This window comes from Triticum urartu, chromosome 7A (assembly GCF_056163025.1).
Source record: "Triticum urartu cultivar PI428250 chromosome 7A, HENAU_Tu73, whole genome shotgun sequence".
NCBI classification, from domain to species: Eukaryota; Viridiplantae; Streptophyta; class Magnoliopsida; order Poales; family Poaceae; genus Triticum; species Triticum urartu.
Genome location: NC_141879.1, coordinates 68487975 through 68511149, shown reverse-complemented (window position 1 = coordinate 68511149; position 23175 = coordinate 68487975). Strand labels below are relative to the sequence as shown.

Here is a 23175-nt window from a genome sequence, read left to right as displayed (position 1 = left end):
GGTCAAGGCAAGGGGAACGACCCACTGCAGCAAAATCTCAACTACTACCACTTATCTCTCCCTAATAATAATAAAGGACGGATTGAGTCTCCGGGTTCACCGTCGCGCACGTTTTTCAAAAAGCCTCATATGGTATTAAGTAATTAACCCGCAGTCCAGTAAATAAGTGAAAAAAACGTTTCGTAATTTTGCCCCACCCGTGGACACATTTGACAAGAAAAACACCCCCAAGTAGAGCGCATGCGCGTCCCAGCCCCACCTGGATCCGTCGCTTCCGCACCGCCGGCCCGCATCCGTCGCCGCGCCGTCCTCCCCGCACCCCCACCTGCCTCCTCTCCTCCGCGCCCTCCTTCTCGCGCCGACCGAGTCCTCCGCGCGCGGTCCGCCAACGGCGAGGCCCGGGTCGCCGCGCTCCGGGCCCGCACCGGCCGGCTCGAGCGCGCGCCGCCGACCACGACGGGTTGTTCAACATGCTCCTAGCCACCACAGGCAACACCCAGGAGGAGGAGGAGGACGCGCGGGATGCAGGGCAGCGTTAGAATCAACGCGCGTCGAATCCGGCCAGTGTTACGGCAACACGAACGCGGAGGCTCTGGCCGCGGCCGCCGTGCTCTATGCCCCGCCCCTGCTCGCCGATTATCAAGTTGAATCCACACCATTCCCACATATAAAGTCCCTCGATCTGGTCAGGGCGTGCTCCAGGCGTCAATCTCGGCGTAGGCAGGGCCGAGGCTCGGGCTGGGCCGGCCGGGGGTTGGGATGGTGTGCCTCAATCTGGTTGCGGCATGCTTGGGACCTCGATCTCGGTGCAAGAGGGGGCTCATGCCTACCTCGATTCCCTGCCACCTGACGGCAATGCTGCTCCTCCGTGCAGAAGCTGAGCTTCTCCGTTCGCTGACCCAATTCCTCTTTGCAACCCGGGTGCTCCGCAACTGCCCCAACATGTGCTCCTGCGCCACATATTATATCTACCTGAGCAGAATGCTTACTCTCTCACGGACGTAGTGCCGCGGCCACGGATGCGTGCTGATTGACTGTGTTTTTACTGTTGAGTTGTTGCCACTTCCACCCAATGTTCAGAGCTACAAAATTTTTCTGTTTAGGCATCGCTTCAGTCTTTGCTCCCCGTGGACTGTCCTTGTCTCTTGTTTAGGCGTAATGTTCAGTCGGATCTTATGGCTGATGCATGCAGCTGTGGTGGCTTAGTTTCTTGGATGGATGGAAGTCTCGTGTTATGCCAGATTCAACAAATGTCAAGATCCAGGAGCCATGGACCAGGGCCGTGTCCTCACGCTCCAGTTCGATGAAGCTGTGGAGCTCATGCGGTGGTGGTCATGCAATCGGCGTACGTACTGCGCATCTGAAGAACACCGGGGGAGCATGCTGCGCCTACATGGATCCATCACTTCTGAGTCGAGGTTCTCTGTCCCCATCCTTGTGGCTCCAGAATTCGGTAGCCTGCTGCTCAGTTTGCGTGTTCTAGATGTTTTTCCAACATAAGTCGAGACATTACATAGTGCTAATGCTTCCATCTGGAGCCAAACTATGTACTTTTTCTTTGAGGTAACCTGAAGTTCTTAATGATTTAACCAATCTGTAGTCAAAGGGGACTTATGAGCACACTGGAAATCTCAACAAGTTCTGACATGATATCAGTAACATTGATGCGTGCAGTTACACATTAACATGATGATCTTCTATGGCTTTCAAGGGATGTCCAAAACTTCTCCCCGGAGAGTGTGCTGTGTGCAAGAATTCTGACAAAGCTGGTGACTGTATTTAGCATGGGAAGTATCACTTCAGTCACCGAGTTGAACTCCAAGTTGAAAGCGGGCCTGGATTGCAAACTGCTAAGAATGGTTCCCCTGTGTGTATTAGACGATTAATTAGTGATTCTGATTTAGTATAAATAATAGTATAATTTAATTGGTCACTTTTCAACTTTTTGTGCTAGATTAAACAAAAAGTTGAAGCTTGACAGGTTTGTGTCAATTTTCAGGATGACGGTTGCGGACGTCTGGTCGGTAGTAGCCACGTTGGCTACCCACACCGATTATAGCCATGTAGGAGGTGCTGGTCGATAGTTACCATGGGAGTTAAGGACATCAGAGTCAAATAACAAAGTTCAACCGTAGCAACGCACGGGCATTTGTGTTAGTATTGACAATACGTGGACGACGTGAAGGTTCCCCCAACAGCGACACTTTCAACAAAGAAATGATGCATGGACATTGACATCGTCGAATCCAAACATATATGTCAGATCATGAATTTTCACCCAGAAGAAAAGGACCGAGTAAGCTCCAGACAGTGCCTTCAACAAGGAAGTATAAACCGCCACTGCCAGGTATACCCAGAGAAGGTCAGACCTAGGGTTTTCACCCAAAAACTCGAGACCCGGTATTCGGAGACACCACCATAGACGAAGTCCTCTATATTGCCGCCACCAACTTGCCCGTGGAGAAGTCATGCAGCAATCTCCCGAACAACACGGGAATCGCGGATCAATGTGAACACTACATATCAATTGCTGAGACGACAGATCTAACAATGCAGACAACGGTCATGCATGCTACCATTTGCGCCAATGTGGGGCACACCCTGACCATCACCGGAGCACGACAGATATCCAGTGAAGACGAACCATCACGAGGGCGGGAGCCATGCGGTAGGCTTGCACGCGAAGCCGGACGGCCAGGTCACATGCAGCACCACCGAGCATGCAGTGCAATGCGTGGACCAAAACGCGAAGAGGTAACTGCAATAGCGCATCATATCATGTTCAGTTTCTCTTATTTTTTCTCGCTCGATCGCAATCTCGGTCATCATGGACACACAATTAAGAGTGGCTAAAGAAAAGAAAAGGATCTTGTTTGATTACTGCTGCCATTGTTGAAAGATCTCCTTCCTATCCTGCATTGCTTCTGCTTGATTACTGTTGCATTGCTTCGCTCTCGCCTCGTGCTCTATATCTCGTCCGAATTCCAGTAGATACTAACTGCCGCGTTCGTCCTCTTCCTATCCTGCCGATCAACAAGTGTGATACATATGCGCAGCCCAAGCGAAGGCAACCGACCTAGGCTTGCACATATCTTCTTCTTGTTCCAGCGGCATTCGTGCGTGTGCGTCTTGGTGACTTGGTGTACTCTACTACGGTGGTGGTATAGCGCGAGACAGAATAGAGAGAGCGATATGGGGAGCGGCGGGTTGTTGTTGCCGACGGTGGTGATGCTGGCGCTCAACGTGTTGTCGGCGGTGATGGTGGCGCTGGTGAAGGTGGCCATGGCCGGCGGCCTCGACCCGCTCGTGCTCGTCACGCTGCAGCAGCTCGCCGCCGCCATCTTCCTCGGCCCCATCGCGCACTTCACAGAGGGGTGAGTGAGTCCACACGACGTCCATTTCGATTGCATATTCATTGCATGAAGCTATATATAGCCTTGTTCTGATTATACTGGTTTCGATTTCATACTTTCATATCCATCAGCAAGTCGAGGCCCAAGATGACGCTCGAGATCTTCGCCTACCTCTTCGTCAGCGCCGCGCTCGGGTACGTATTCTTTCCTTGATCAAATCTTCTCAGTTTGATCTTCCAATCAACGACGGTTGGATCATATAGTGTACACAATCGATCTTGCATGGTGGCAGGGCGGCGATGAGGCAGTACATGGTCTTCGTGGGGCTGCGCTACACCACGGCGACCTTCGTCAGCGCCTTTTCCAACATCGCGCCCGTGCTCACCTTCGTGCTCGCCGTCGCCACCCGCGCCGAGTCGCTCCACCTCAGGTCCGCCACCGGCGCCGCCAAGCTCGCCGGCACGCTCGTCTCGCTCGCCGGCGCCATGCTGCTCACCTTCTACAGAGGCGTGGCCCTCACCCACCCAAACAGCGCCCACCAGCTCCACCGCTCCCCTTCATCCCCGCTGTCGCCAGGAGCGGACTCCGGCAGGCGGTGGACGCTGGGCACGGTGGCGATCCTCGGCAATTGCGTCTGCCTCGCCTGCTGGTACCTGCTCCAGGGCAGGATCGCCAGGAAGTACCCCTACGTCTACTCCTGCAACGCCTTCCTGTCCACCTTCAGCTTCCTCCAGGTCGCCGTCGTCGGCCTCTGCGTGAAGCGCAACCTCGCCGCCTGGATCATCACCAACAAGTTCCAGATCCTCACCGTCCTCTACTCAGTAAGCTTCTGAATTACTTGCAACGGTATGCCGCTGATTGATTAATTGTGCCTGGATAAATTCAGGGCGTGGTGGCGACCGGCATGTCCTTCGTGCTGCTGACGTGGTGCATCCAGAAGCGGGGGGCTGTGTTCGTCGCTGCCTTCATCCCGGTGTCGCAGGTCATCGCCTGCATCATGGATTTCACCGTCCTGCATGAACCGCTCTACCTTGGAAGGTGCAAACACACCTATAGAAATTCATGCGTGTATCTGTTTACCCATGGCATGATTGCCATCTGAAACTTATGCTTTGCAAACGTGTATGCATGCATGCAGTGTGGTGGGATCTGTGATTGTGATAGCTGGCCTGTATCTTCTGCTGTGGGGCAAGAGGCAGGAGGCCTTGCAACAGCATCCAAGAGTTGCTAAAGATGACCAAGAACAACAGCAGCAGCAGCAAGTGCAGTCGCAGCCATGACTGAAGATTGAAAAACAGAGATCCTCCATTCGGTGATCTGTTAACATGTGCAGCAAATCAGTTCTCCAATAATTTTTCCATGTTCTAGTAATTATTATGATCACAATTCTGGCGCAAATTAGGCTTCAGGATGCTATCATTCATGAAGCTGTTTAGGCTCTAATCCAAACAACAGTAGGGTGACAATCTGTACACTATTACCATGTTTCTGGAGAAGCGTAGTTTGTGGGGACATATATATGTAAAAGTTAACTTTATTTCTGGCTATACATGTATTTTGGGGGTAAAAGACGGCTGTTTTTTTTTTTGGCAACCAGCCCACGGGAGATACATACATACATCTTGATCGCACGAGTAGGCATGCACACAGTGCAACAGAAAGTGTTGAGAATAAAAATCCAAGAATTAGTAGACATCGTCATTCAATTGCTCGGATTTCTTACTTGCTTCAAGTAATCCTACTAATTTCTATCATTGAAACAATCTAAATTTCAGTACAACTTGCATTTATTGAATTAAACTGCTTAAAAGATTGGATAGACACAAATTCATAACTATATACTGTAGTATTGTGCAAAAAATATCATATACTGTAGCGATATTTTTAGAAATTTCGTGTGGTCAGTGTAAGTTATCATGTGACTACAATTAGAAGATATGTCGTGATGGTTGCTGAATGCAATAGATTTGAATTGTGGGTTTTAAATCCTTATCTTCTCTCTATTTTTTTTAAGTTATCCTCTCCCGATATTAATCATCATATCTATATCTATATCTATATCTATATCTATATCTATACAAAGGGGCTATGGGCGAACCAACCTGTGGTTGGATGGTTAGAGGGACTGTGGTATCTCCACCCCATCAGGGTTCAAATCCTGATACTCGCATTTATTCCTATATTTATTTCAGGATTTCTGGCGATACACATTTAATGGGAGGAGACGTTCCCGTCGACAACGAGGCACCTACGGTGACTTCGTAAATCTCAACATGATATGCTGGCTCAGTCTTTCAGAGGTGCTCATAGGGGTAGGGTGTGCGTTCATAGGGGTGAGTGTATGCGCGTGTATATGAGCGCTTGTGTCTATACTGATGTTCAAAAAAATAAAGGGGCTATTGTTTCTGGCGGTACATTATTAAAATTGCTCCAAAAGTATCAAAATATTATCCAACAATGCCACCTATAAGTGACAAAAAAAACGTTTTCCAGGGAGTCCCCTGCCTGGGCCGGCCCAAGCAGAGGGACCTACTATCCTGTACTCTGCGTGTTCGAGAAGACCCGGCACGCCCATTTGGCCGGCCCATGTGCGGGGCCTGTTTTTTGTTTCGTTTTTTTTCTACTTTAAATAATTTGGAACTTCAAAAAACTTTTGAAATTTAGAAAACTAAGAATTTTGATATAAAATGTTCAGGAAAACATAAAATGTTTGTGAATTAAAAATGCTCAGGATTTTTATAAAAATGTACACATATTCAAAACAATGTTTGCAATTTTGAAAAAATGGTTATAAAATAAAAAAAAAGTCCATGATTTTGAAAAAAAAGTCAGTGTGTTAAAAAATATTAATGAAATTGAGGAAAAATGTTTGCTAATTCAAAAAATGTTCATGCATTTTAAAAAATGTCCTAAAATTTTAGAACAGTTCGTGAATTACAAAAGAGTTTATTGATTCAGAAAATGTTTGCTGATTCAGAAAATGTTCATGCATTTGAATTTTTTAAATTTCCAAAAAAGCCACAATTTCGAGAGAAATGTTCATCTATTCTAGAATTGTTCGCCGATTGAAAAGAAAAGGCTTAAAAACCGTTTGTAATATAAAATAATGTTCACAATTTTTAAAAATGCTTGTAAGTAATAAAAAATGTTCTTGTAACAATGTTCACGAATTGTCGAAGGTCTGTAGTTAAACAATAATGCTTCTGAGTCTTTGTGACTATATACCCGCATGAATTTTGAAGAATTAACTACCGGGGTGGATCGGAATATTATAGTATGTTTTTAAAAAAAACATTTCTTGAAACTCGGAATAATTCTTTTAATTGACAAGCTTTTTTACAACCATGATATTTTTTTGAAAATGTGAACATTGCTTCTATTTGTGAATAGATTTTAAAAAATAACCATTTCCTTGCATTTGTGAACCAATTTTCAAAATCATGCGATGAGATGTGAACAAAATGTGGTCGCTGCCATTGGAGATTATGCCTTTTTTTCTCCAGTTGCAACGCACGGACCCTTTTGCTACTATAAGATAAGATATAGTGTATGTGTATGTGTTTGTGTGAGAGAAATCAACATTGGCTTGCAAGCAATATTGTGGGCTTGCTACCTCCTTCCTAGGCTTTCGCTGTCGTTTCTTGGGCGTGAGTTGTGGGCTTTGTGATGCTATTATCTTTAACCTTTCCCTACCTTGGTCTCCCTTTACAAGGAGCATAATTTAAATGTTCTGCTGCCACATACGGTCTGTCAGAGCTAGCAATGTTGGAGGCCAAACCGGGCATCGCCATCCCAGGATGCAGTACCGGTGTTGCACGTATGGAGTTCAGTCCCGAACCCCAAACAGACCGTGGCCGGGGGCCATGCCCATTTTGGCCCTCTCCATTTCATGGTTGAAAACAACATCAAAATTCAAAGCAAGGGCGATAAGTGAAAAAAGACCTTCTTCTGAGAAGGTACAAGAGCCCAGAGTACGATGATTACACACACCAGAATGGATCAATCGGTATTGTCGGTGTTCTGGGATTGGGGTCCCCAGACTTGCCTGCTTGCAGCCCATGACGTGACTGCGAGCGGGCCCGTACGGCTCATCTTCACCAACAAGTTTTTAAGACCCTCGCGAGGCGGACGACACAAGACCTTTTTAGGAGCGGTCTCATCAGGCTGGCTCGCGAGGGGCGGAGAGTTCAAGGCCAAGCAAACCTCGCGAGGTTCTAGTGACATGAGTCATGACGACCAAGGCTAGACGGGCGTCAGGCGGGCGCCAGCGCGCATAATGTCCTTATTTCCTCTTTGGTGCTAAGGAAGCAAACGCTGGCGCGGAATACCGATGCGTCAAGTAAAGGTTCCCATATCGGTGCAACGAGACCAAGACCAGCAGGACGGCAACATGAAGGTCACCATGGAGCCCAAGGCGGCGTCACCACCAGAGTCTTTTGCAGGCGAAGACTGCTTTTGTCAGGATAAGCTGTATTAGCTGTCACCTTTCGAATTGGCCGTTGTTGGCTCCCTTCCCGCTCAATATTCGGGGAGAGTAACAGAGCCTCTATAAATAGGACTAGTCATCACCATAGATAGGGGAGAGAGATCAGAACGACCATAAGTTCACCGAGCACAAGAACACCTCTCCTCAGGAGTCTATTCTTCCCCTTGTACTGTTCATCCTTGGCCCAAGTGGCAATCCACCACACCACACTGGAGTAGGGTATTACACCACAACGATGGCCCGAACCAGTATAAATCTTATGTCTTTTGTATTTGCGAGTTTGTTGAGTTAACCCGTGAGATCTTAGCGAAGTTAGGATGTGGATCGGTAGGAGCAGGTCTTCGCGCGCACCCCAGTGTTCGAACCTTAAGGGTTTTGCTACAACCCGTGATCCGACAGGTACATAAATCGTGTTTTGGACATGTATTCTGTGTGTACATGCTAAATTCTCCCGATCGGTCGATCGATCATCAAATTTTGCTCTCATCTTTTTATGTTTCAGTTTTAGTGGTAGTACGTTTTCTCTTTTCTTCATTACGTTTTTCTATCCTGGCACCTGAATGCGCGCTGGGACTGTATTAGGCATGGCCTGCTTTGGGAGAGTGTGCTCTGCTTCGGCCTTAATGGAAGAGCAGAACAACTTTACACTAGTTGTTGAGGGCGACACAACATTGCAAATATATGGTTGTTTGCAACTGCAACACTTTCCTTCCTTGTTGAAAACTAATATCCCCTCCCTTTTTATTTGTTCACCATCGTGGATGCACTACTACTGCTCGGCATAGTGTGTTGCCCGTAGTTCGCTTTAACACTCGGCTGGGTTGTAGCTATTCTGTGCATGCCTGCGAGAGATAGACGGAGATAGATGAGTTTGGCCCAATAGGTTCTAGATTTAGGTTTAATCATAGAGTTACTTTTATTTTCTTGAATCTTAGATCAAAATCAGTATATATGTAATTGTTGTGAGTAAGAATAAAGTTACATGTTTCTAAAAAAACGAGTTTTGATTTTTAAATATTATTATATATCAAACATTTTCCTTAAAATATATATAAATCACATTATATCAAAATATATACGTTGGAAAAAATTATTTCCAGACTAGAAACGTTTCCACAAATATTTGTCTACCTTGCAAATAACTCATTTAGGAATTTATAAATTTCACAAAATTAATTCGAGGATTTAATATTTTTTTTGAAATATCCCAAAATTCGAGGATTATGTTTGTTGGGCAATTAGTCATCCTAGTCTCACAACATGGTTTGGAGAATTTAATTATGAACCCTAAAAGTTTTAGATCCTTTTGGAAATCAAAAGCAACCCATAAGAATTACTTAATTATTTTACATGCAAAATTTTGGAAAAATCGGAATGTTACACTCGTCTCGAGTTATGATGTAAGAATTCGTTGCTTCTCAAAAAAAAATTGCAAGTTTTTTTCTCAAAAATAATTTAATACTATGTTTAGTAGAAAACTTGATAAACTAGAAGATACCCCATGTGTTTGCTACGGGAATCCATTGCAATATATTTTCAGTGTTTCGATTGTATGAAACATGAATAGTTGAACTAATAATATGTGAACTATAAAACTAAAAATACATGGTACATAACATTGTCATTGAAGATCAATTCCGTACTACGTCAAGTTAGAAAACTCGCAATACAGTACAATGTGTACATGCGTTTTAAGTGGTACTCTTCTCTCTGCTACCACTCCCTTCAATTAAATCCAACGCCTTCTCAGCCAAGGACCTCGATAACTCTGCCCTCTAGCAATTCAGACTCCGAATAAATCTCATCTAATATATCCAACTCTCCATTTGTGATTGTAACACGTGTTTTGATTTGTGTCCTATATTTCTTGACTGTTTTGATAAATCCAAGTCATCAATTTAGAATTTTTAACCTTTCAGTCTATCGTAACTTTGGCCTGGGTTGCGGGCTTTTTGATGATCTTTTTTTCCTCCTCCTGTTATCTTGGTCTCCATCCCTTGGTGAATTTTTGCAAGGAGCAGAACCTTCTACTAAGAAAAGAAATAAATGTTTTTTTTGGAGAAAAGAAAAACCAAAGATCACTTGGAATGTTCTGCTGCCACGTACGTCTGTAAGAGCCAGTTAGCTAGCTGGCCACTTGGAATGGATGCAGTACCACTGCAGGCATGCAATGCATCTCAGCCCCGAACCCCAAACTGGCGTCATGCCCATTTTGGCATTCTCCATTGCAAGATTGGAAACACCACTAAAATTCAGCTCAGTGGTATAGGAGCTGCACGTACAGCCGAGCCGGGTTAACGTGCGCGCATGATGCCTGGAATAGTGCCATGCTAGTGTACCACCAATTGACAAACACAGCATATATGGTCATCAGCCATCCAACTGTAGTCTGATCTTTTCTTTTCGAATGGTAAGTTCCTCTGATCTGGGTGATAGAGAAAGTACAGCTCTGCATATATAGCCAGCACATATGTGTAAACCCGGTTTTTTTTCTTGGTTTTTTTTCCTTTCCTGTCACCTGCATATACGCGCAGGGGTTTGAATTAGGCACGTCCTGCTTTGGGACACTCTGCTCTGCCTGGGTCTTAATTGGAAAGGAGAACAACTTTACACTAGTTGTTGAGATAAAATTAGTACTATGTAATATGGGACTCATCCACCCATTGCATTACATATATGATCGTTTGCAACTGCGCTGCACGAATGCTGAATTGGGTCTTCTTTCCTGAGGCAAGAAATTCAGAATTAGATAAGCAGGCAATAACATTCGACGGATTTAAAAAAAAATGAAATTGAGGGGGTGTACATTTGATGGAGTGATGGAGGCCAAACGGGCGGGCCACCATGTTTCAAAGGAAAAATAAGCATTAATCTATGATGTGAACCAAATGATTTTTTTTTCCTATCTTACTCATAGGATTTGAGACACAACATCTCATTTCGTACAAGTTTTCTATTCGTATGATATTTCTATCTATGAGCCAAAGGAGGCCTAAGACCTGTTAATGCTTATGAAAGTAATTCTATATGAGGACTTTAGCAAAAGAAATGTTCTGCTGCCACGTATCGTCTGCAAGAGCTACTAGTAAGCTAGCTGGCCACTGGAAAATGAAATGGATGCAGTACCACTGCGGGCATGCAGCTCAGCCCCGAACCCCAAACTGGCCATGGCCGCCTGGCCGGTGCGGTGCCATGCCCATCTTGGCAATTGGCATTCTCTTGGAAACACCATTAAAATTCAGCTCAGTAGTATAGCCTAGCCGGGTTAACGTGGGTGATGCCATATATAGCCATCAGCTCAATAGTTCTATGCTAGTGTACTACATTACTAATTGACGAACACATCATATATAGCCATCAGCCATCCAACTTTGCTCTGATCTTTTCTTTTCGAATGGTACGATTCTCTGATCTGAGTGAGAGAGAGAAAGTACAGCTCTGCATATATAGCCCAGCACATATATGTAAACCCGGTTTTTCTTTTCTTGTTTGGTTTTTTCCCTTTCCTGGCACCTGCATATACGCGCAGGGGTTTGAAGTAGGCACCTCCTGCTTTGGGACACTCTGCTCTGCCTGGGTCTTAATGGAAAAGCAGACCAATTTTACACTAGTTGTTGAGATAAAACTAGCATGTGAGATGGGGTGGATGACTCATCCGCACCTTGCATTGCATATATGATCGTTTGCAACTGCGCTGCGGGAATGCTGAATTGGTTTGTTTTTTAGGCAAGAAATGCAGAATTAGATGAGCAGGCTACAACATTTGACGGAGTCTTTTTTAAAACTTTTTTGAGGGGTATACACCTTTTTAGCAAATCGATGGGTATAAATTTGATAGAGTGGTGGAGGCCAAACCAGGCAGGTGACCATGTTTCATAGGAAGAATAAAACATTAGTCTAGTGATATGAATCAAAGGGCGTCTCTTTTTCAACACTACTTACAAGATTTGAGATACATGACATCTTATTTCGTATAAGTTTTCCATTCCTATGATATTCTTATCCTATGAGCCAAAGGAGGCCTAAGACCTGCTAATTCCTATGATAGTAATTCTATATGAGGACCACACTCGCTACTATTCTTTGCATGGCACATGCTAAAGTCCTTCAACCGCCACACAGATCCCTACATAGCACATCACTTTCATCGGTACATTCCATGCATGCATGGCCACTCACGGGACCATTTCCCTTGCGGGTGTTTCCGGTTCGTTCTATCCCCACGTCCGCCCGCTGGAATGATGTTATCAAATAAGTATGCATTGCTCCAATCAGGGCCATATTTTCTCGTTCAACAGTAGCTTTCGCCTTTCGTGGCAAAGAACGAAGCTAATCTTGCCGAGGGAAAAACACCAAAGGGAAGCAGCCATGGAAGCGCAACTGAAACCAGCGGCCAGTGACACGCATTGCTCTCCGGCACATGCATGGCCTCCGTTAGTTTGCTCAATGATTTGGCATGGAACCGCGAAGGCACACGGCTTCTTCTGCAGAGTGCAAGTGCAAGTGACTCGGCAGCAAAGAGGTCCAGAGAGTGCTGGTGTTCTACAAGAGCAGTTGATGTGAACTGAGATCTTGTGCGAATAATTTGTCCATACTACTTCCTTCGTTCACCAATATAAGATGTTCTAACTTTTTTCTGACCCGAATGATAATGCATTTAGCGTGTTTGCTCAGCCATTTCAGTCCGTATTTAATTCATATTGAAATATCCAAAACATCTTATATTTATGAATGGAGGGAGTGCTTATCTGTCAATTTAAGCATTTTTTTTGAAGGACCAGCCTAGGCTGGTGTTTCATTGATATAAAGCAGGGAGCAGATGACAAAATGACAAGGCGGGGATCCGAAGATCAAGGACAGAAGGAAGAAGAATCAAAGAAAAGTGCCCAGGGCACCAAAAACAGCTAGCCTACTCTCCCGGCGGATCCCCGAAGGGGCTCTGGATGATCTTGGCGCCGCCTTGCTGCCAAAGGCTTAGGCCTCGTCTGATCGCAGAAATCACATCATCCACGTTGGCCACTTTTTCCCTAAAAATGCAATTGTTCCTCTCCTGCCAGATCTCCCAAAGGACAAGCATCGCGAGTGCCTTGGCTCCCTTTCTGAAAATTGGTGGCGAGGCCTCAACCATAGCCTGTACCCTGTCGACGGAGCTTTGTTTGTCGATCCAAGTCTCCTGGCGCATGGCTTGGCAGCACTGCCAGGTAGAGATTTTGGCCCAGGTGGTAGCCGCAAAACGGCATTGCCAGAACAGATGGTCGGAGCTTTCCAGGTTACGGAGGCAAAGCTGACAGAAATAGCTATTAATCCAACCTCTATGTGCAGCCTGTCATTGCACCAGAGACGGTCTTGGTGGAGCAGCCATGCAAAAATTTTCAGCTTTGAAGGCGCCCAAGTGTCCCAGATCACCGTGCGGAGACGGGATTCTACGCGGCCCTGGAACTGAGCAGCATATGCCGATCGCATGGAGTACCGCCTGGAGGCCGTGATCTGCCATGTGATATCGTCCCTGCTGGCTTCTTGGAGGGCCAGACGCCGCGGGTGAAGCCGCCTGTGCAGGTTGAGCACCTCCGGGGCGATCGCGCTGGCGTCACCGTGAGCTAAGTCGGTGATCCAGCGATCGTCGATGAGAGCCTGCGCAACTGACCAGTTCTTCCGTCTGGATAGCTTGAAAAGGGTGGGGTGGAGATCCTTCAGCGGCGTTGCGTCGATGCAGGCCGAATGCCAGAAGCTGGCCAATTGGCCGTTGCCAACCACAACCTTGGTCACCGCACTGAAGAGGGCGTGGTCGGAGGCGTCGCAGGGAGGCTCCGTCCCCGCCCACGGCCGTTCCGGGCTTTTCCAGGCGTGCCAGAGCCAGCGGAGTCGGAGCGCGCGGCTGAATTTCTTGAGGTCAAGGATGCCAAGCCCCCCATGCTTGATCGGTGAGCAGACCCGTTCCCAGCTGACTTTACAGCTGCCGCCGGAGAGCTCCTGATCCTGGCCCCAGAGGAAGCGCCGTCTGCACTTGTCAATTTCCTTGAGAATCTTTGCGAGGAACCGCAGCGCCGTAAGGGCGAAAGTTGGCATGGCCGTAAGGACACATCTGACAAGAACACGGCGGCCGGCGATGGATAGCATCTTCCCTTTCCATCCTGCGAGCCGAGCCCTAATACGGTCGAGGATGAATTGAAGGTGGACGAGTCGGAGACGGCCAGTCGTTAGAGGGAGCCCTAAGTATCTAATTGGGAACTGCGTAGTTGGTCCTCCAAAAGACTGTAACACTGTGTTGAGGTCGACGTTGCTGTAGCAAATCGGGGTCGCTGTAGATTTGGCGTTGTTGATCTTCAGGCCAGTTGCATCGCCAAAGCTACTGAGGATGTCCATGAGGTGGTCGATCTCCTCCTTGATCGGGTTGGCAAAGATGACGGCGTCGTCTGCGTATAGGCTTACTCTGAACTTGATTTCCCTGCCAGGCACCGGTGCGATCACAAGCTCCTCCTCAGCCGCTTTGAACAAGCGGTGGATAGGATCTATGGCTAGGATGAAGAGAAGTGGCGACAGAGGATCGCCCTGACAAAGGCCGCGTCGATGCAGGATGGATTTGCCGGGGATGCCGTTTAGTAGGAAGGAAGATGAGGAAGTGACAAGCAACAGGGAGATCCAATCACGCCATCTAGCGCTAAACCCTAAAGTAACCATGAGCTCGAGAAGGTATTCCCATGAAACATTGTCAAAGGCTCTAGAGATATCTAGTTTGAGGAGAACCGTCGGCGTTTTCCGACGATGCAAAGCCCTAACACAGTTCTGCACGTAGACGAAACTGTCATGGAGACATCTGGATTTTAGAAAAGCTGTATGGGCCGGCGATATGATGTTCTGGATAACTGGAGCCAGCCTGATTGATAGAACTTTGGAGACAAGCTTGGCGATGGAGTGGATCAGGCTAATCGGGCGATAGTCGCCGATGCCGCTCGCGCCGTCCTTTTTAGGGATCAGGGCAACGATCGCAGAGTTGAGCAGGCCGAAATTGTTGCCGGCCAAGCTGTAGAATTGGTTGAACACCTGCAGCACATCTTCTTTGATAATCCCCCAGCACGATCTGAAGAACTGCCCGCTGAAGCCGTCTGGCCCTGGCGATTTTTCTGCAGGCATGGCTTGGATTTCCGCCCATACCTCTTGCTCAGAAAAGGGGTTGTCCAGTCCCCCTCCTTGGATCGTTGGCATGTTGATTTGGCTCCAGTTGATCGTAGATGTTCTCGGGCTTGCAGTCCCAAGAATGGCGTCGAAATGGTTGTGGATGGCCGTTTCTTTGTCGCTATGGGCCGTAGTAACCGTCCCGTTGATGTTGAGGGCGGGAATGAAATTCTTCCTTCTCTGCGAGCAGATCTTGGCCATGAAGAATTTTGTTGGGGCATCACCAGCACGTATCTAGGTAAGTCTAGATGCCTGTCGCTTTCTGCAGCGTTCGATCGCCGCCATCCCTAGCAGCCTGAGCTTGAGGCCCTTCCGCAGTTCCCGCTCGGCCGGCGATAGTTGTCGTCTTTCCTGGGCTACATCGAGGCGCAAAATGACCTCGCAAACTATGTGGAACTGCAGCTTCGCGTCGCCAAAGAGACTCTGACTCCAAATGCGAAGATCTTTGGCCGTGCGGGCAAGCTTGACGTGGAGACGAGTGAACGCACAGGAGGTTGCAACTGGCCGCGTCCAGGCTGCGGTCACCGTGTCTAGGAAGCGCGGGAAGCGGGGCCAGAACGGCTCGAATTTGAAAGGCCTGCGTCGGCGAGGGCCCGCTGCGTCAGAGAGCAGTAGCGGGCAGTGGTCGGAGCACGCTGTGGAAGCAGCTAGCAGCATTGTTTGGGGGAGCAAAGTTTCCCACGGCACATTGCAGAAGAACTTGTCGATGCCCACCATTGTTGGGTTGTCGCGCTCGTTGCTCCAGGTGAATTTGCGGTTTGCGCATTTGATTTGGCGTAGTCCGGCTCTGTCTAAGGCGGCCCGAAAGCGTCCCATGAGTCTCCTATTTAAGTTGAGGTTGTTCTTCTCCCTATCCTCGTAAATTTGGTTGAAGTCGCCGTTGATTAGCCATGGGTCAGATCAAGGCGGGGCAGAGTTTGTGATCTCGGCTAGGAAGGCCTCCTTGCCTGCGTCGTCGGTCGGGCCATAGACAGAAGTAAGCCAGAACGAGGTCTGGTGAGAAGCTAAGCTAACTTTGACAGTGATTGCAAACTGTCCAACGGCGTGGGTGGCTACGTCGACAAGGTACTGATTCCACAGGATGGCAATGCCGCCGCGAGTGCCAGAGGCGGGTAGCACCGCGCATCCCCGCAGGGTTTGGCCACCGATGTCGCGTACGAGGGCCGGCGTCCATTCGTCGATCTTGGTCTCTTGCAAGCACAAGATGGCTGTGCGGTGCGCAGCGACAACCTCACGAATTGTTTCACGCTTCGCCGGTGAGTTTAGGCCTCGAACATTCCAGCTCATGATCGGGGGTGTGGTTGGTTCGTCATTCATGGGGACATAGGTTGTTTCTCCGGCGACTACACATACTAAGAAAACACCGGGGAATGCCGTCGCCCACCAATAGGCCCCAAACTACGACGGCGCCAGCTCGACCTCACACTACTACCAACACAGGGGGGAAGCAACCCTATCTCAGACCAGCCGATCGCTGGCCGCCACCGGAGACTACAACTACTACTAAAACAGAGAGAACTAGCTAACATGACTACACCATGGCCTCCTCGGCGACTCCTTCAGGCCCGTTGAGGCCGGCAGCGATACACAGGGCCTCCGTGCCCATTCTGGTGAGCTTGGCGATGACGGCGATATCTTCTTCAGAGAGTGGTTCGTCGAACCTGCGCACTAGCGCCTCGGCCGCCTTCTTCGTCATCTTCTCTTTTGGACCAAGAAGGCCAAGGCCCTGAACCAGGCGGAGCGTGCCGCGCTGGGCAACGGGCACCTTGCAGTTCTGGGCTGCCTGGTGGGCGCTCTGTCGCGGCGGAGGAACAGATGTGGCACGCGTCTTGGGTGGAGCAGAGCTGCGCTTGGACGGGGGAAGACCGAGCAGGGGAGCCGGTTTGTCGCAGAAGAGGCGTCGGGGCGCAGCTGAGGACTCAGCGATCTCCAGGAGTTGAACTTGCTACGTGACTGCCCCCAGCTCGACCGCAACCGTTGTCGCAGCCGTCGGGGTCTGGCAGCTGAGCAGCGCTGGGCTGTGACATGAGCCAGAGAGCGTTGGGCTGAAAACGTCCGGGATGTCCACCGATTCCTTGCCCTTGGTCTTCATTGCTTCTTCTTCGAATTCAAGCGGCACCGCCGCCGAGGCCGCGATCACCTCATCAAGCTGAGCCGCGACGTCGTCGCCAGGAGCCGTGGGAGCGATCAGCACCTTGCCTGCCGTGGTGAAGAACTCGTCGACGTCGTCGGGGGCGGGGGTGGTGGCAGGAGCGGGCAGACGCACGGCCGTGGGCGGGGTGGGCACGTGCACCCGGCTGGCCAAGCGCTGCTTGTCGGTCTTCTTTTGGCATGGGAACACTTGGCCGGAGGAGCGGACGCGCCCCCCGTGCCGGCCACTGCTTGAGCGCCGAGGCGGGGGGGGGAGCGGCTACGGTGGCGCACTCTGCTTGTTGCCCCGTCCGCACCTGACGAGGCGTTGGAGGCGCGCCCGCGTCCCAACAGCGTGTCCTTCCAAGAGCGACGGCCGCCGCCGCCCCGCCCATCATCATCGCGGCGCTGGTCACCGCGGGGGAGGCCCCGGCAGCCAGTGTCGACCACCGGAGCGCGTTGCTGACGGCGATGGCGCTCTTCGGGTTGTCCGTCCTCAACGTGCATGACCCAAGTGCCGGGGAAGATGCGCGGCAGGTCGTCGTCGTGGTCCGAGTCGGAGGAGGGCAAGCCGCTCTGGGCGGAGTGCGAGGAGCACGGCGAGCGGGGGGACCAGTCCTCCATCCTGTCGACGTGGATGAGCAGATCGTAGCGTTCGGCGCCGGGTGGCAGGGCGACCCGCCGGTCAGGCGGCGAGTAGCCCTCCATCTCCTCGACGCGCCCCGCGCCCTGGGGGAGCTTCCAGTAGGTGTGACTGGTGGGGATGAAGGCCATGTCCCAGACCCACACCCAGCAGGCGAAATGCTTGGTGTGGTCACGCTCAAGCGTGCAGCTGTCGAGGCGGTCAATGCGCACCTTGTTGCCGAACACTTCCTGGACGCCTTCCAGGGTCCAGTATTGTTGCGGCGGATGCTCGATGACGCAGCGGACGTGGAGGTTGAAGGTACCGTGGTCGGCGTGGTCATTTTCTCTCCATGGCGCGATGATGAAGTTGACGCCGTCGACGCGCAGGGTGCCGCGGCGCACCACATTGTCGTGGTGGGCAGGCTGGGTGAAGACGACGAAGAAATCCTTCGGGTTGTGCGCCATCACACGCAGGTGGTGCGGTGGAACGCAGAGCTGCGCCTCAAACGCGCGGCCCACAACCATGGGCGAGGTGGCGCTGACCCCGTCGAGCGCGCGCAGCGTAACAGCATGTCGCCGGAGGAAGAAGATGCTCTGCTCAATGGCCGGGGTGGATTCGCCGATCTTGTGGCTCGAGCGCGGGCGCCTTGCCGGGTCGACCAGGCTGAGTTCAGCCATGTCAGCCTCGGGTGCTGCTTGGGGTGGCGTTGGCGGAGGTGGTGGTGTAGGGAAGTGGAGGCGAGCGTGAGCCGGCGTGCGAGGAGGAAGCGGGCCTATCCTACTGGAGGCAGGGCCGCCATGGCCGTTGCGAGGGTTCTGGGGGCACTCCCTAGCAAAATGGCCGAAGAGCTCGCAGATTACGCAGCGAAGGGGGTCACGGCAGTCCTTTCTACGGTGGTGCTTGCTGAGGCAGCGAAAGCAACGGCCGCGGAAGCGGCTTAAGAAGGCCTCCCGGCCACCCCCTGCATTGAATCCCGGCCGGCGGTCCGAGCGAGGAGCTGTGCTCGACCTTGGAGAGACCGGCATATCCAGGGAGGCCTTGCGGTTTTTGCGCGAGGAGACCTCGGTCCAGCCACCGTCCATTCCCGAAGAGGAATGGTCGACCGCAGGGGATGGGACGACGATGATGGACTGCAGTCGTTGGGGTGGGGGAGGGGAGAGATCCGCCGGATCTTCAAAGGCCGCCGTCGTGGCGCATTGACCACGCAGCAGCAGGCGCGGCGGGGCCGCCGGATTCGGGATTGAATGCGCCATAGGGCCCGGGATCTCGGACGGGGCGGGGGGAGGGAGTGGATTCTCCCCCGGTCCAGAGCCAGCCGGCGCACAGCCCAGCGGATCTGAGACAGAGGCGGCAGCGCGTCGGGGTTGCGCGCCCATGCTGGACGCGAGGGAGGTGCCAGCGGCGCGGGAGAGGGCTGGAGGCTACCTAGCGGGAGGGGCGCGTAATACTTCCGTGTTACCACATATGCCGTACCTGATCCCCAGTACCGTCAATTTAAGCATGGACCGGATGCACATATGGCATTGCTTTAAAAAAATACCAAGTTTAAGTAAACTTCGAAAGAGTACACGTTAGATGTAGTCAAACCAGTCACTTTGTGGGCCATGGTTTACGGTTCATAATTGTTCAGAATATTCTGAATCCAGCCAGACCAAGCAAATGGAAGCGGAAAGGAGCGGAGAGATATACAAGGGAATCAAGGAATTGTCTCTGACCTTTAGCGCACCAAGAGGAAGATGCCGGCCGCGAGGCTGGCTTCTGACTCTCTTCATTCCTGCTAAAGCTAAACGTACAGGAGGCATGGGCAATGCAGCGTTCATCATGAAATGTGCTTTTCAGAATCCATTGAGGATGTTGTGGCTTTTGATTGCAAAGTGTAGCTGGAGCCACAACAGACTTTGCACCAAAACTGAAATGTTCTCTGAATGTGGTTTCTGGACAAGGATCAATCGGCATGCCGGAAGAGAACAGAACTGATAGACATACTACTCGTCAACCTTGTCTCGGGAATTCATTAATTATGACGAGAAAAAAACTGTTTTTCCTTGAGTTAATGTTTTATTTCCTTGTTTAGCACATTTAGCTGTGGCGCCACGAGAAACAAGCAGAGAGGGTTGCCATGTAGCAAGCATGATGTCAGGGTGACCTGTTCTAGCCTAGATAATTGGTGACCACAAACCCGATTTCCTTTGTTCAGCATGATGAAGTTTTCATGGAAGAATGATGCATATAGCTATTAGAAGTTTTCTTCTTCTGAAGCAGGGAATCGTTGCTGGTGGTATGTGTCATGCAAATGGTTTCCTTTCAGAAGCAGGTGCAAGATGTACTAGGCGTGTGACCACAGGTCCACATAGTAAGTTGTTCAGAGTTCACACATGCAATTACTATCATAATCAATGCTGGGCAGGACGGAAACCTACAAGGTTTGGAATTCTCTGACCATGGATTGCAACCACATATTGCCACACTTTGCCACATCTCATCTTAGACAAGTTCTTAAGTAAGTTTGATCAAATTAGATGGGTGTTTGATTCTAGCCACACCTAAGGCAAGAATTTTCTCATGAGAAGTGAACCCCACATGTTATAGACACAAAAAAGTATGGCAAGGTTCCCTTAGACAAGCCAAAGTATGGCTAACAATTTAAGCAACTCAAGTTAGGCAAGTGTGGTAAAAAGTAATGTGACAACATAAGGCAAACATAATCACAATCCAAACAGCCCCTAAGCTTGAAATGGTTACCACTCAGTGATACTACTCCCTCCGCCCCTAGTGTGAGGCAGCCAAGGACAAAGCACACGGTTTGGAGCATCATTAGCTGGCGTCACAAGCCCTCGTTTTGACCTCTTCTTCTTCCTTCTTCATGTGATGCACAACACTCTGGCCATTAACTCTTACCAACTCTCGGGCATTAATTGTTATTTCTTTGCCCCAAGGCAACCATATGTGGCATTTTATTTACTTAGAACAAGTATAATAGGATACAGTCAGCAGGCTGTAAGGATTAAAATATTGTATGTTTTCTAAGTTGGATAAGAGAGAAGGGAAGCGGGCTACAGATTAACAGCGAAACAATGTGCTAGTGTAAGGTGGGCCATCTATTAATAAAGTGATACTACTTAGTAACTAGCTACTATACATGTTGGCTATTAGGTTGGCTATAGATGATATGACAACTTTATATAGTTGATTGTTGGCTATACTATTAATCATGCTCTTAAGTCTATTGAACTCGAATGATGAACTTTGTATAATCAATAAAAGGCTGTGTGCATCACTCCATGCAATGGCTGAGGACGTTCCTCTCCTTTCAAAGAAAAACTGTTGCCAGCTCTTGGGCCAACAAATGTGGAGTCATCTGTTAGAATATTTGGGCATGGGTAGCTAATTCCACTCAAAGGCCCATGTATATGGCAGAAAAAAGTGGAGTTGCAATATTTAGTCCACCCAACTAGTGGAAGTGAAGTTTGACCTCCTTATATAAGGAAGTCTCTGCACTTCACTAAGTGATGGGTATGAATGCAGAGGCAGAGGGTCATCCTTCTTTTCGGAAAAAAGTGATGGGTATGAGGACAGAAAGAGAACCCACAAGCATGTGTTCGCCTCGCCTTACCGAGCTCAGGATGGGGCACGCGACATGCGTGAATTGTCCACCAAAATACGGTACATGACTTGGCATGAGTGCAGCTTCCTCTCATTGTTTTTTTTTTTCTATTTTCTGACCGTTAAGTTTGCGGGTTGGAAACCTATTTGGGTTAGACCGTGATTGTGACACGTCGGTTCTCCTTTATAAGTGACATATCGGCCACCATCGAAGATACATCAAATTGAGCTAGGGTTTTGCTTTTTGTTGCTTTTGTGTCGTCATCGTAGTCTACTCCATCCCGATCACATGCATGCACCGATGAACGTGGGAGCGGTCTCGCTCCAGTGACTGCACAAAGAGAGGGCGAATAAGGATTTTGAGAAGCGCTTCATGCGGCTGCTCGTGTTTCTTCACCACAGGTTGTCTTCCTCTCAAGAGAGGCGGCGATACGCATCACCGTCTCCATCGTTGTCCACTTCGAACAGTATTTGGCAATATCTTCATCAACAACATCACCTCTGCAATAGTCACAACTATTTCATGTGCAAATGAACAATGCATGCAACATATTTCAATCTACTCTTTAATTATGGCTGATGCATGTATGATGTTGTTGACTAATTAGTATGATGGAGATATACATGCCAATAGTTGCTTTAATCATGATTTATGTTCTTGAATTCATCATGAATTGTCTAATCATCCAACGATTCAAATAGCTTAATGTAGGCAATTTTCTGAATTAACCATGGCTGATTTTTCGGATGCACCAAGGCTGCATAAATTCACCACCATTGACTTAGGCTTTGAAAGCATCCTTAGTTAGTAATGGCGAGACTGAAGGAACGATCTTTGACAATGATCAGAGAAAATTCAAGGAACCCAATACTATCTTTGTGGAATGTGTCCTATTTATTCAATGGCTCGACGCTTGAGGTCAATCAACTTAACCGATGAAACTGGCTCTTTTTGATGGCAGTTGCATCCTTGATGTGTTTTCTTGGTAAGAGCGGATTCTGTCTTTTGCAGACGACACATTTGAAAAACAAAGGTTCCGCTCAAGGTTAAGATTTTAATGTGGCTTGCAAAACAATAAGAATGTCATTTGCGATAGCCATCATGGCCATGCAAGGAAGAGTGCGGCCATCTTCACAAAACATCACAATTTTAGGCCCTGTTGAGCAGTAATAAGCCAAGGCTTAATCACTTGCCATCTGCCCGGGGAGGCAATGCCACGAGCGGATCACTGTTAAACCACCATTGTGCAGGGGCACTAAACAACAGAGGCTACGACAACAACCACCCCCAGGCTCTGCACGAGCCCATTTGTTTTGTTTTTACCTGCCCTCTGCACCACATAAAAACGCAGGCACGGGAGTGATCCAGGGGGCTTATCTTGTGCCCTGATACGTGTCACCTGCCACAGAGAAGCGGCACTGCAGTGAGCATGAGCATTGCAAATCCAGGAGGATCATTTTCCCATTATTCTGAGAGCAGTGACATGCAATGCGCGCGCGCGCGCACGATCGATCGATCGATCATTATGAGATCACTGGAAGCTGCCTTTTCGCCGCCCATGTCGATCACACCAGGAATCCAAACATCGTTTTTAATCATGAACACGATGGACAAAAAATGAAAAGGGACTTCGGTCAGCTCAGCTCAGCTCACACTTTTTTTAGGGGAGCTCAGCTCACACTTTCTTTTAACACTTTGTTCTTTTTTGGACAATGGTCCACACGCAAGTGAGAAGACCACTCGTAATGAGCACTTGGTAAATGTAGTACTACTTGTCTTGGTTTGGCTTAAGCACAGACGAGGC

The 23175-nt window shown here is 49.1% G+C and overlaps 1 protein-coding gene and 1 pseudogene across 2 annotated transcripts; one reads left to right on the top strand and one right to left on the bottom strand.

Moving 5' to 3' along the window:
• Positions 1 to 2899: 2899 nt before the first annotated feature.
• Positions 2900 to 5039, top strand: LOC125524296 (WAT1-related protein At3g30340-like). 2 transcript variants are annotated; one of them, XM_087535228.1, is made up of 5 exons: positions 2900 to 3374; positions 3485 to 3547; positions 3646 to 4174; positions 4240 to 4391; positions 4518 to 5039. In XM_087535228.1, exons 1-5 carry the CDS (start codon positions 3049 to 3051, stop codon positions 4582 to 4584), a joined length of 1137 nt encoding a protein of 378 aa, XP_087391354.1. In that variant the 5' UTR covers positions 2900 to 3048; the 3' UTR covers positions 4585 to 5039. The 2 variants fall into 2 exon arrangements, with proteins under 2 accessions (XP_087391354.1, XP_048545329.2); XM_048689372.2 differs by having other exon boundaries at positions 2906 to 3374; positions 4492 to 5027.
• Positions 5040 to 16543: 11504 nt separating this feature from the next.
• LOC147957880 (uncharacterized) lies at positions 16544 to 19020 on the bottom strand (annotated as a pseudogene).
• Positions 19021 to 23175: the final 4155 nt, after the last annotated feature.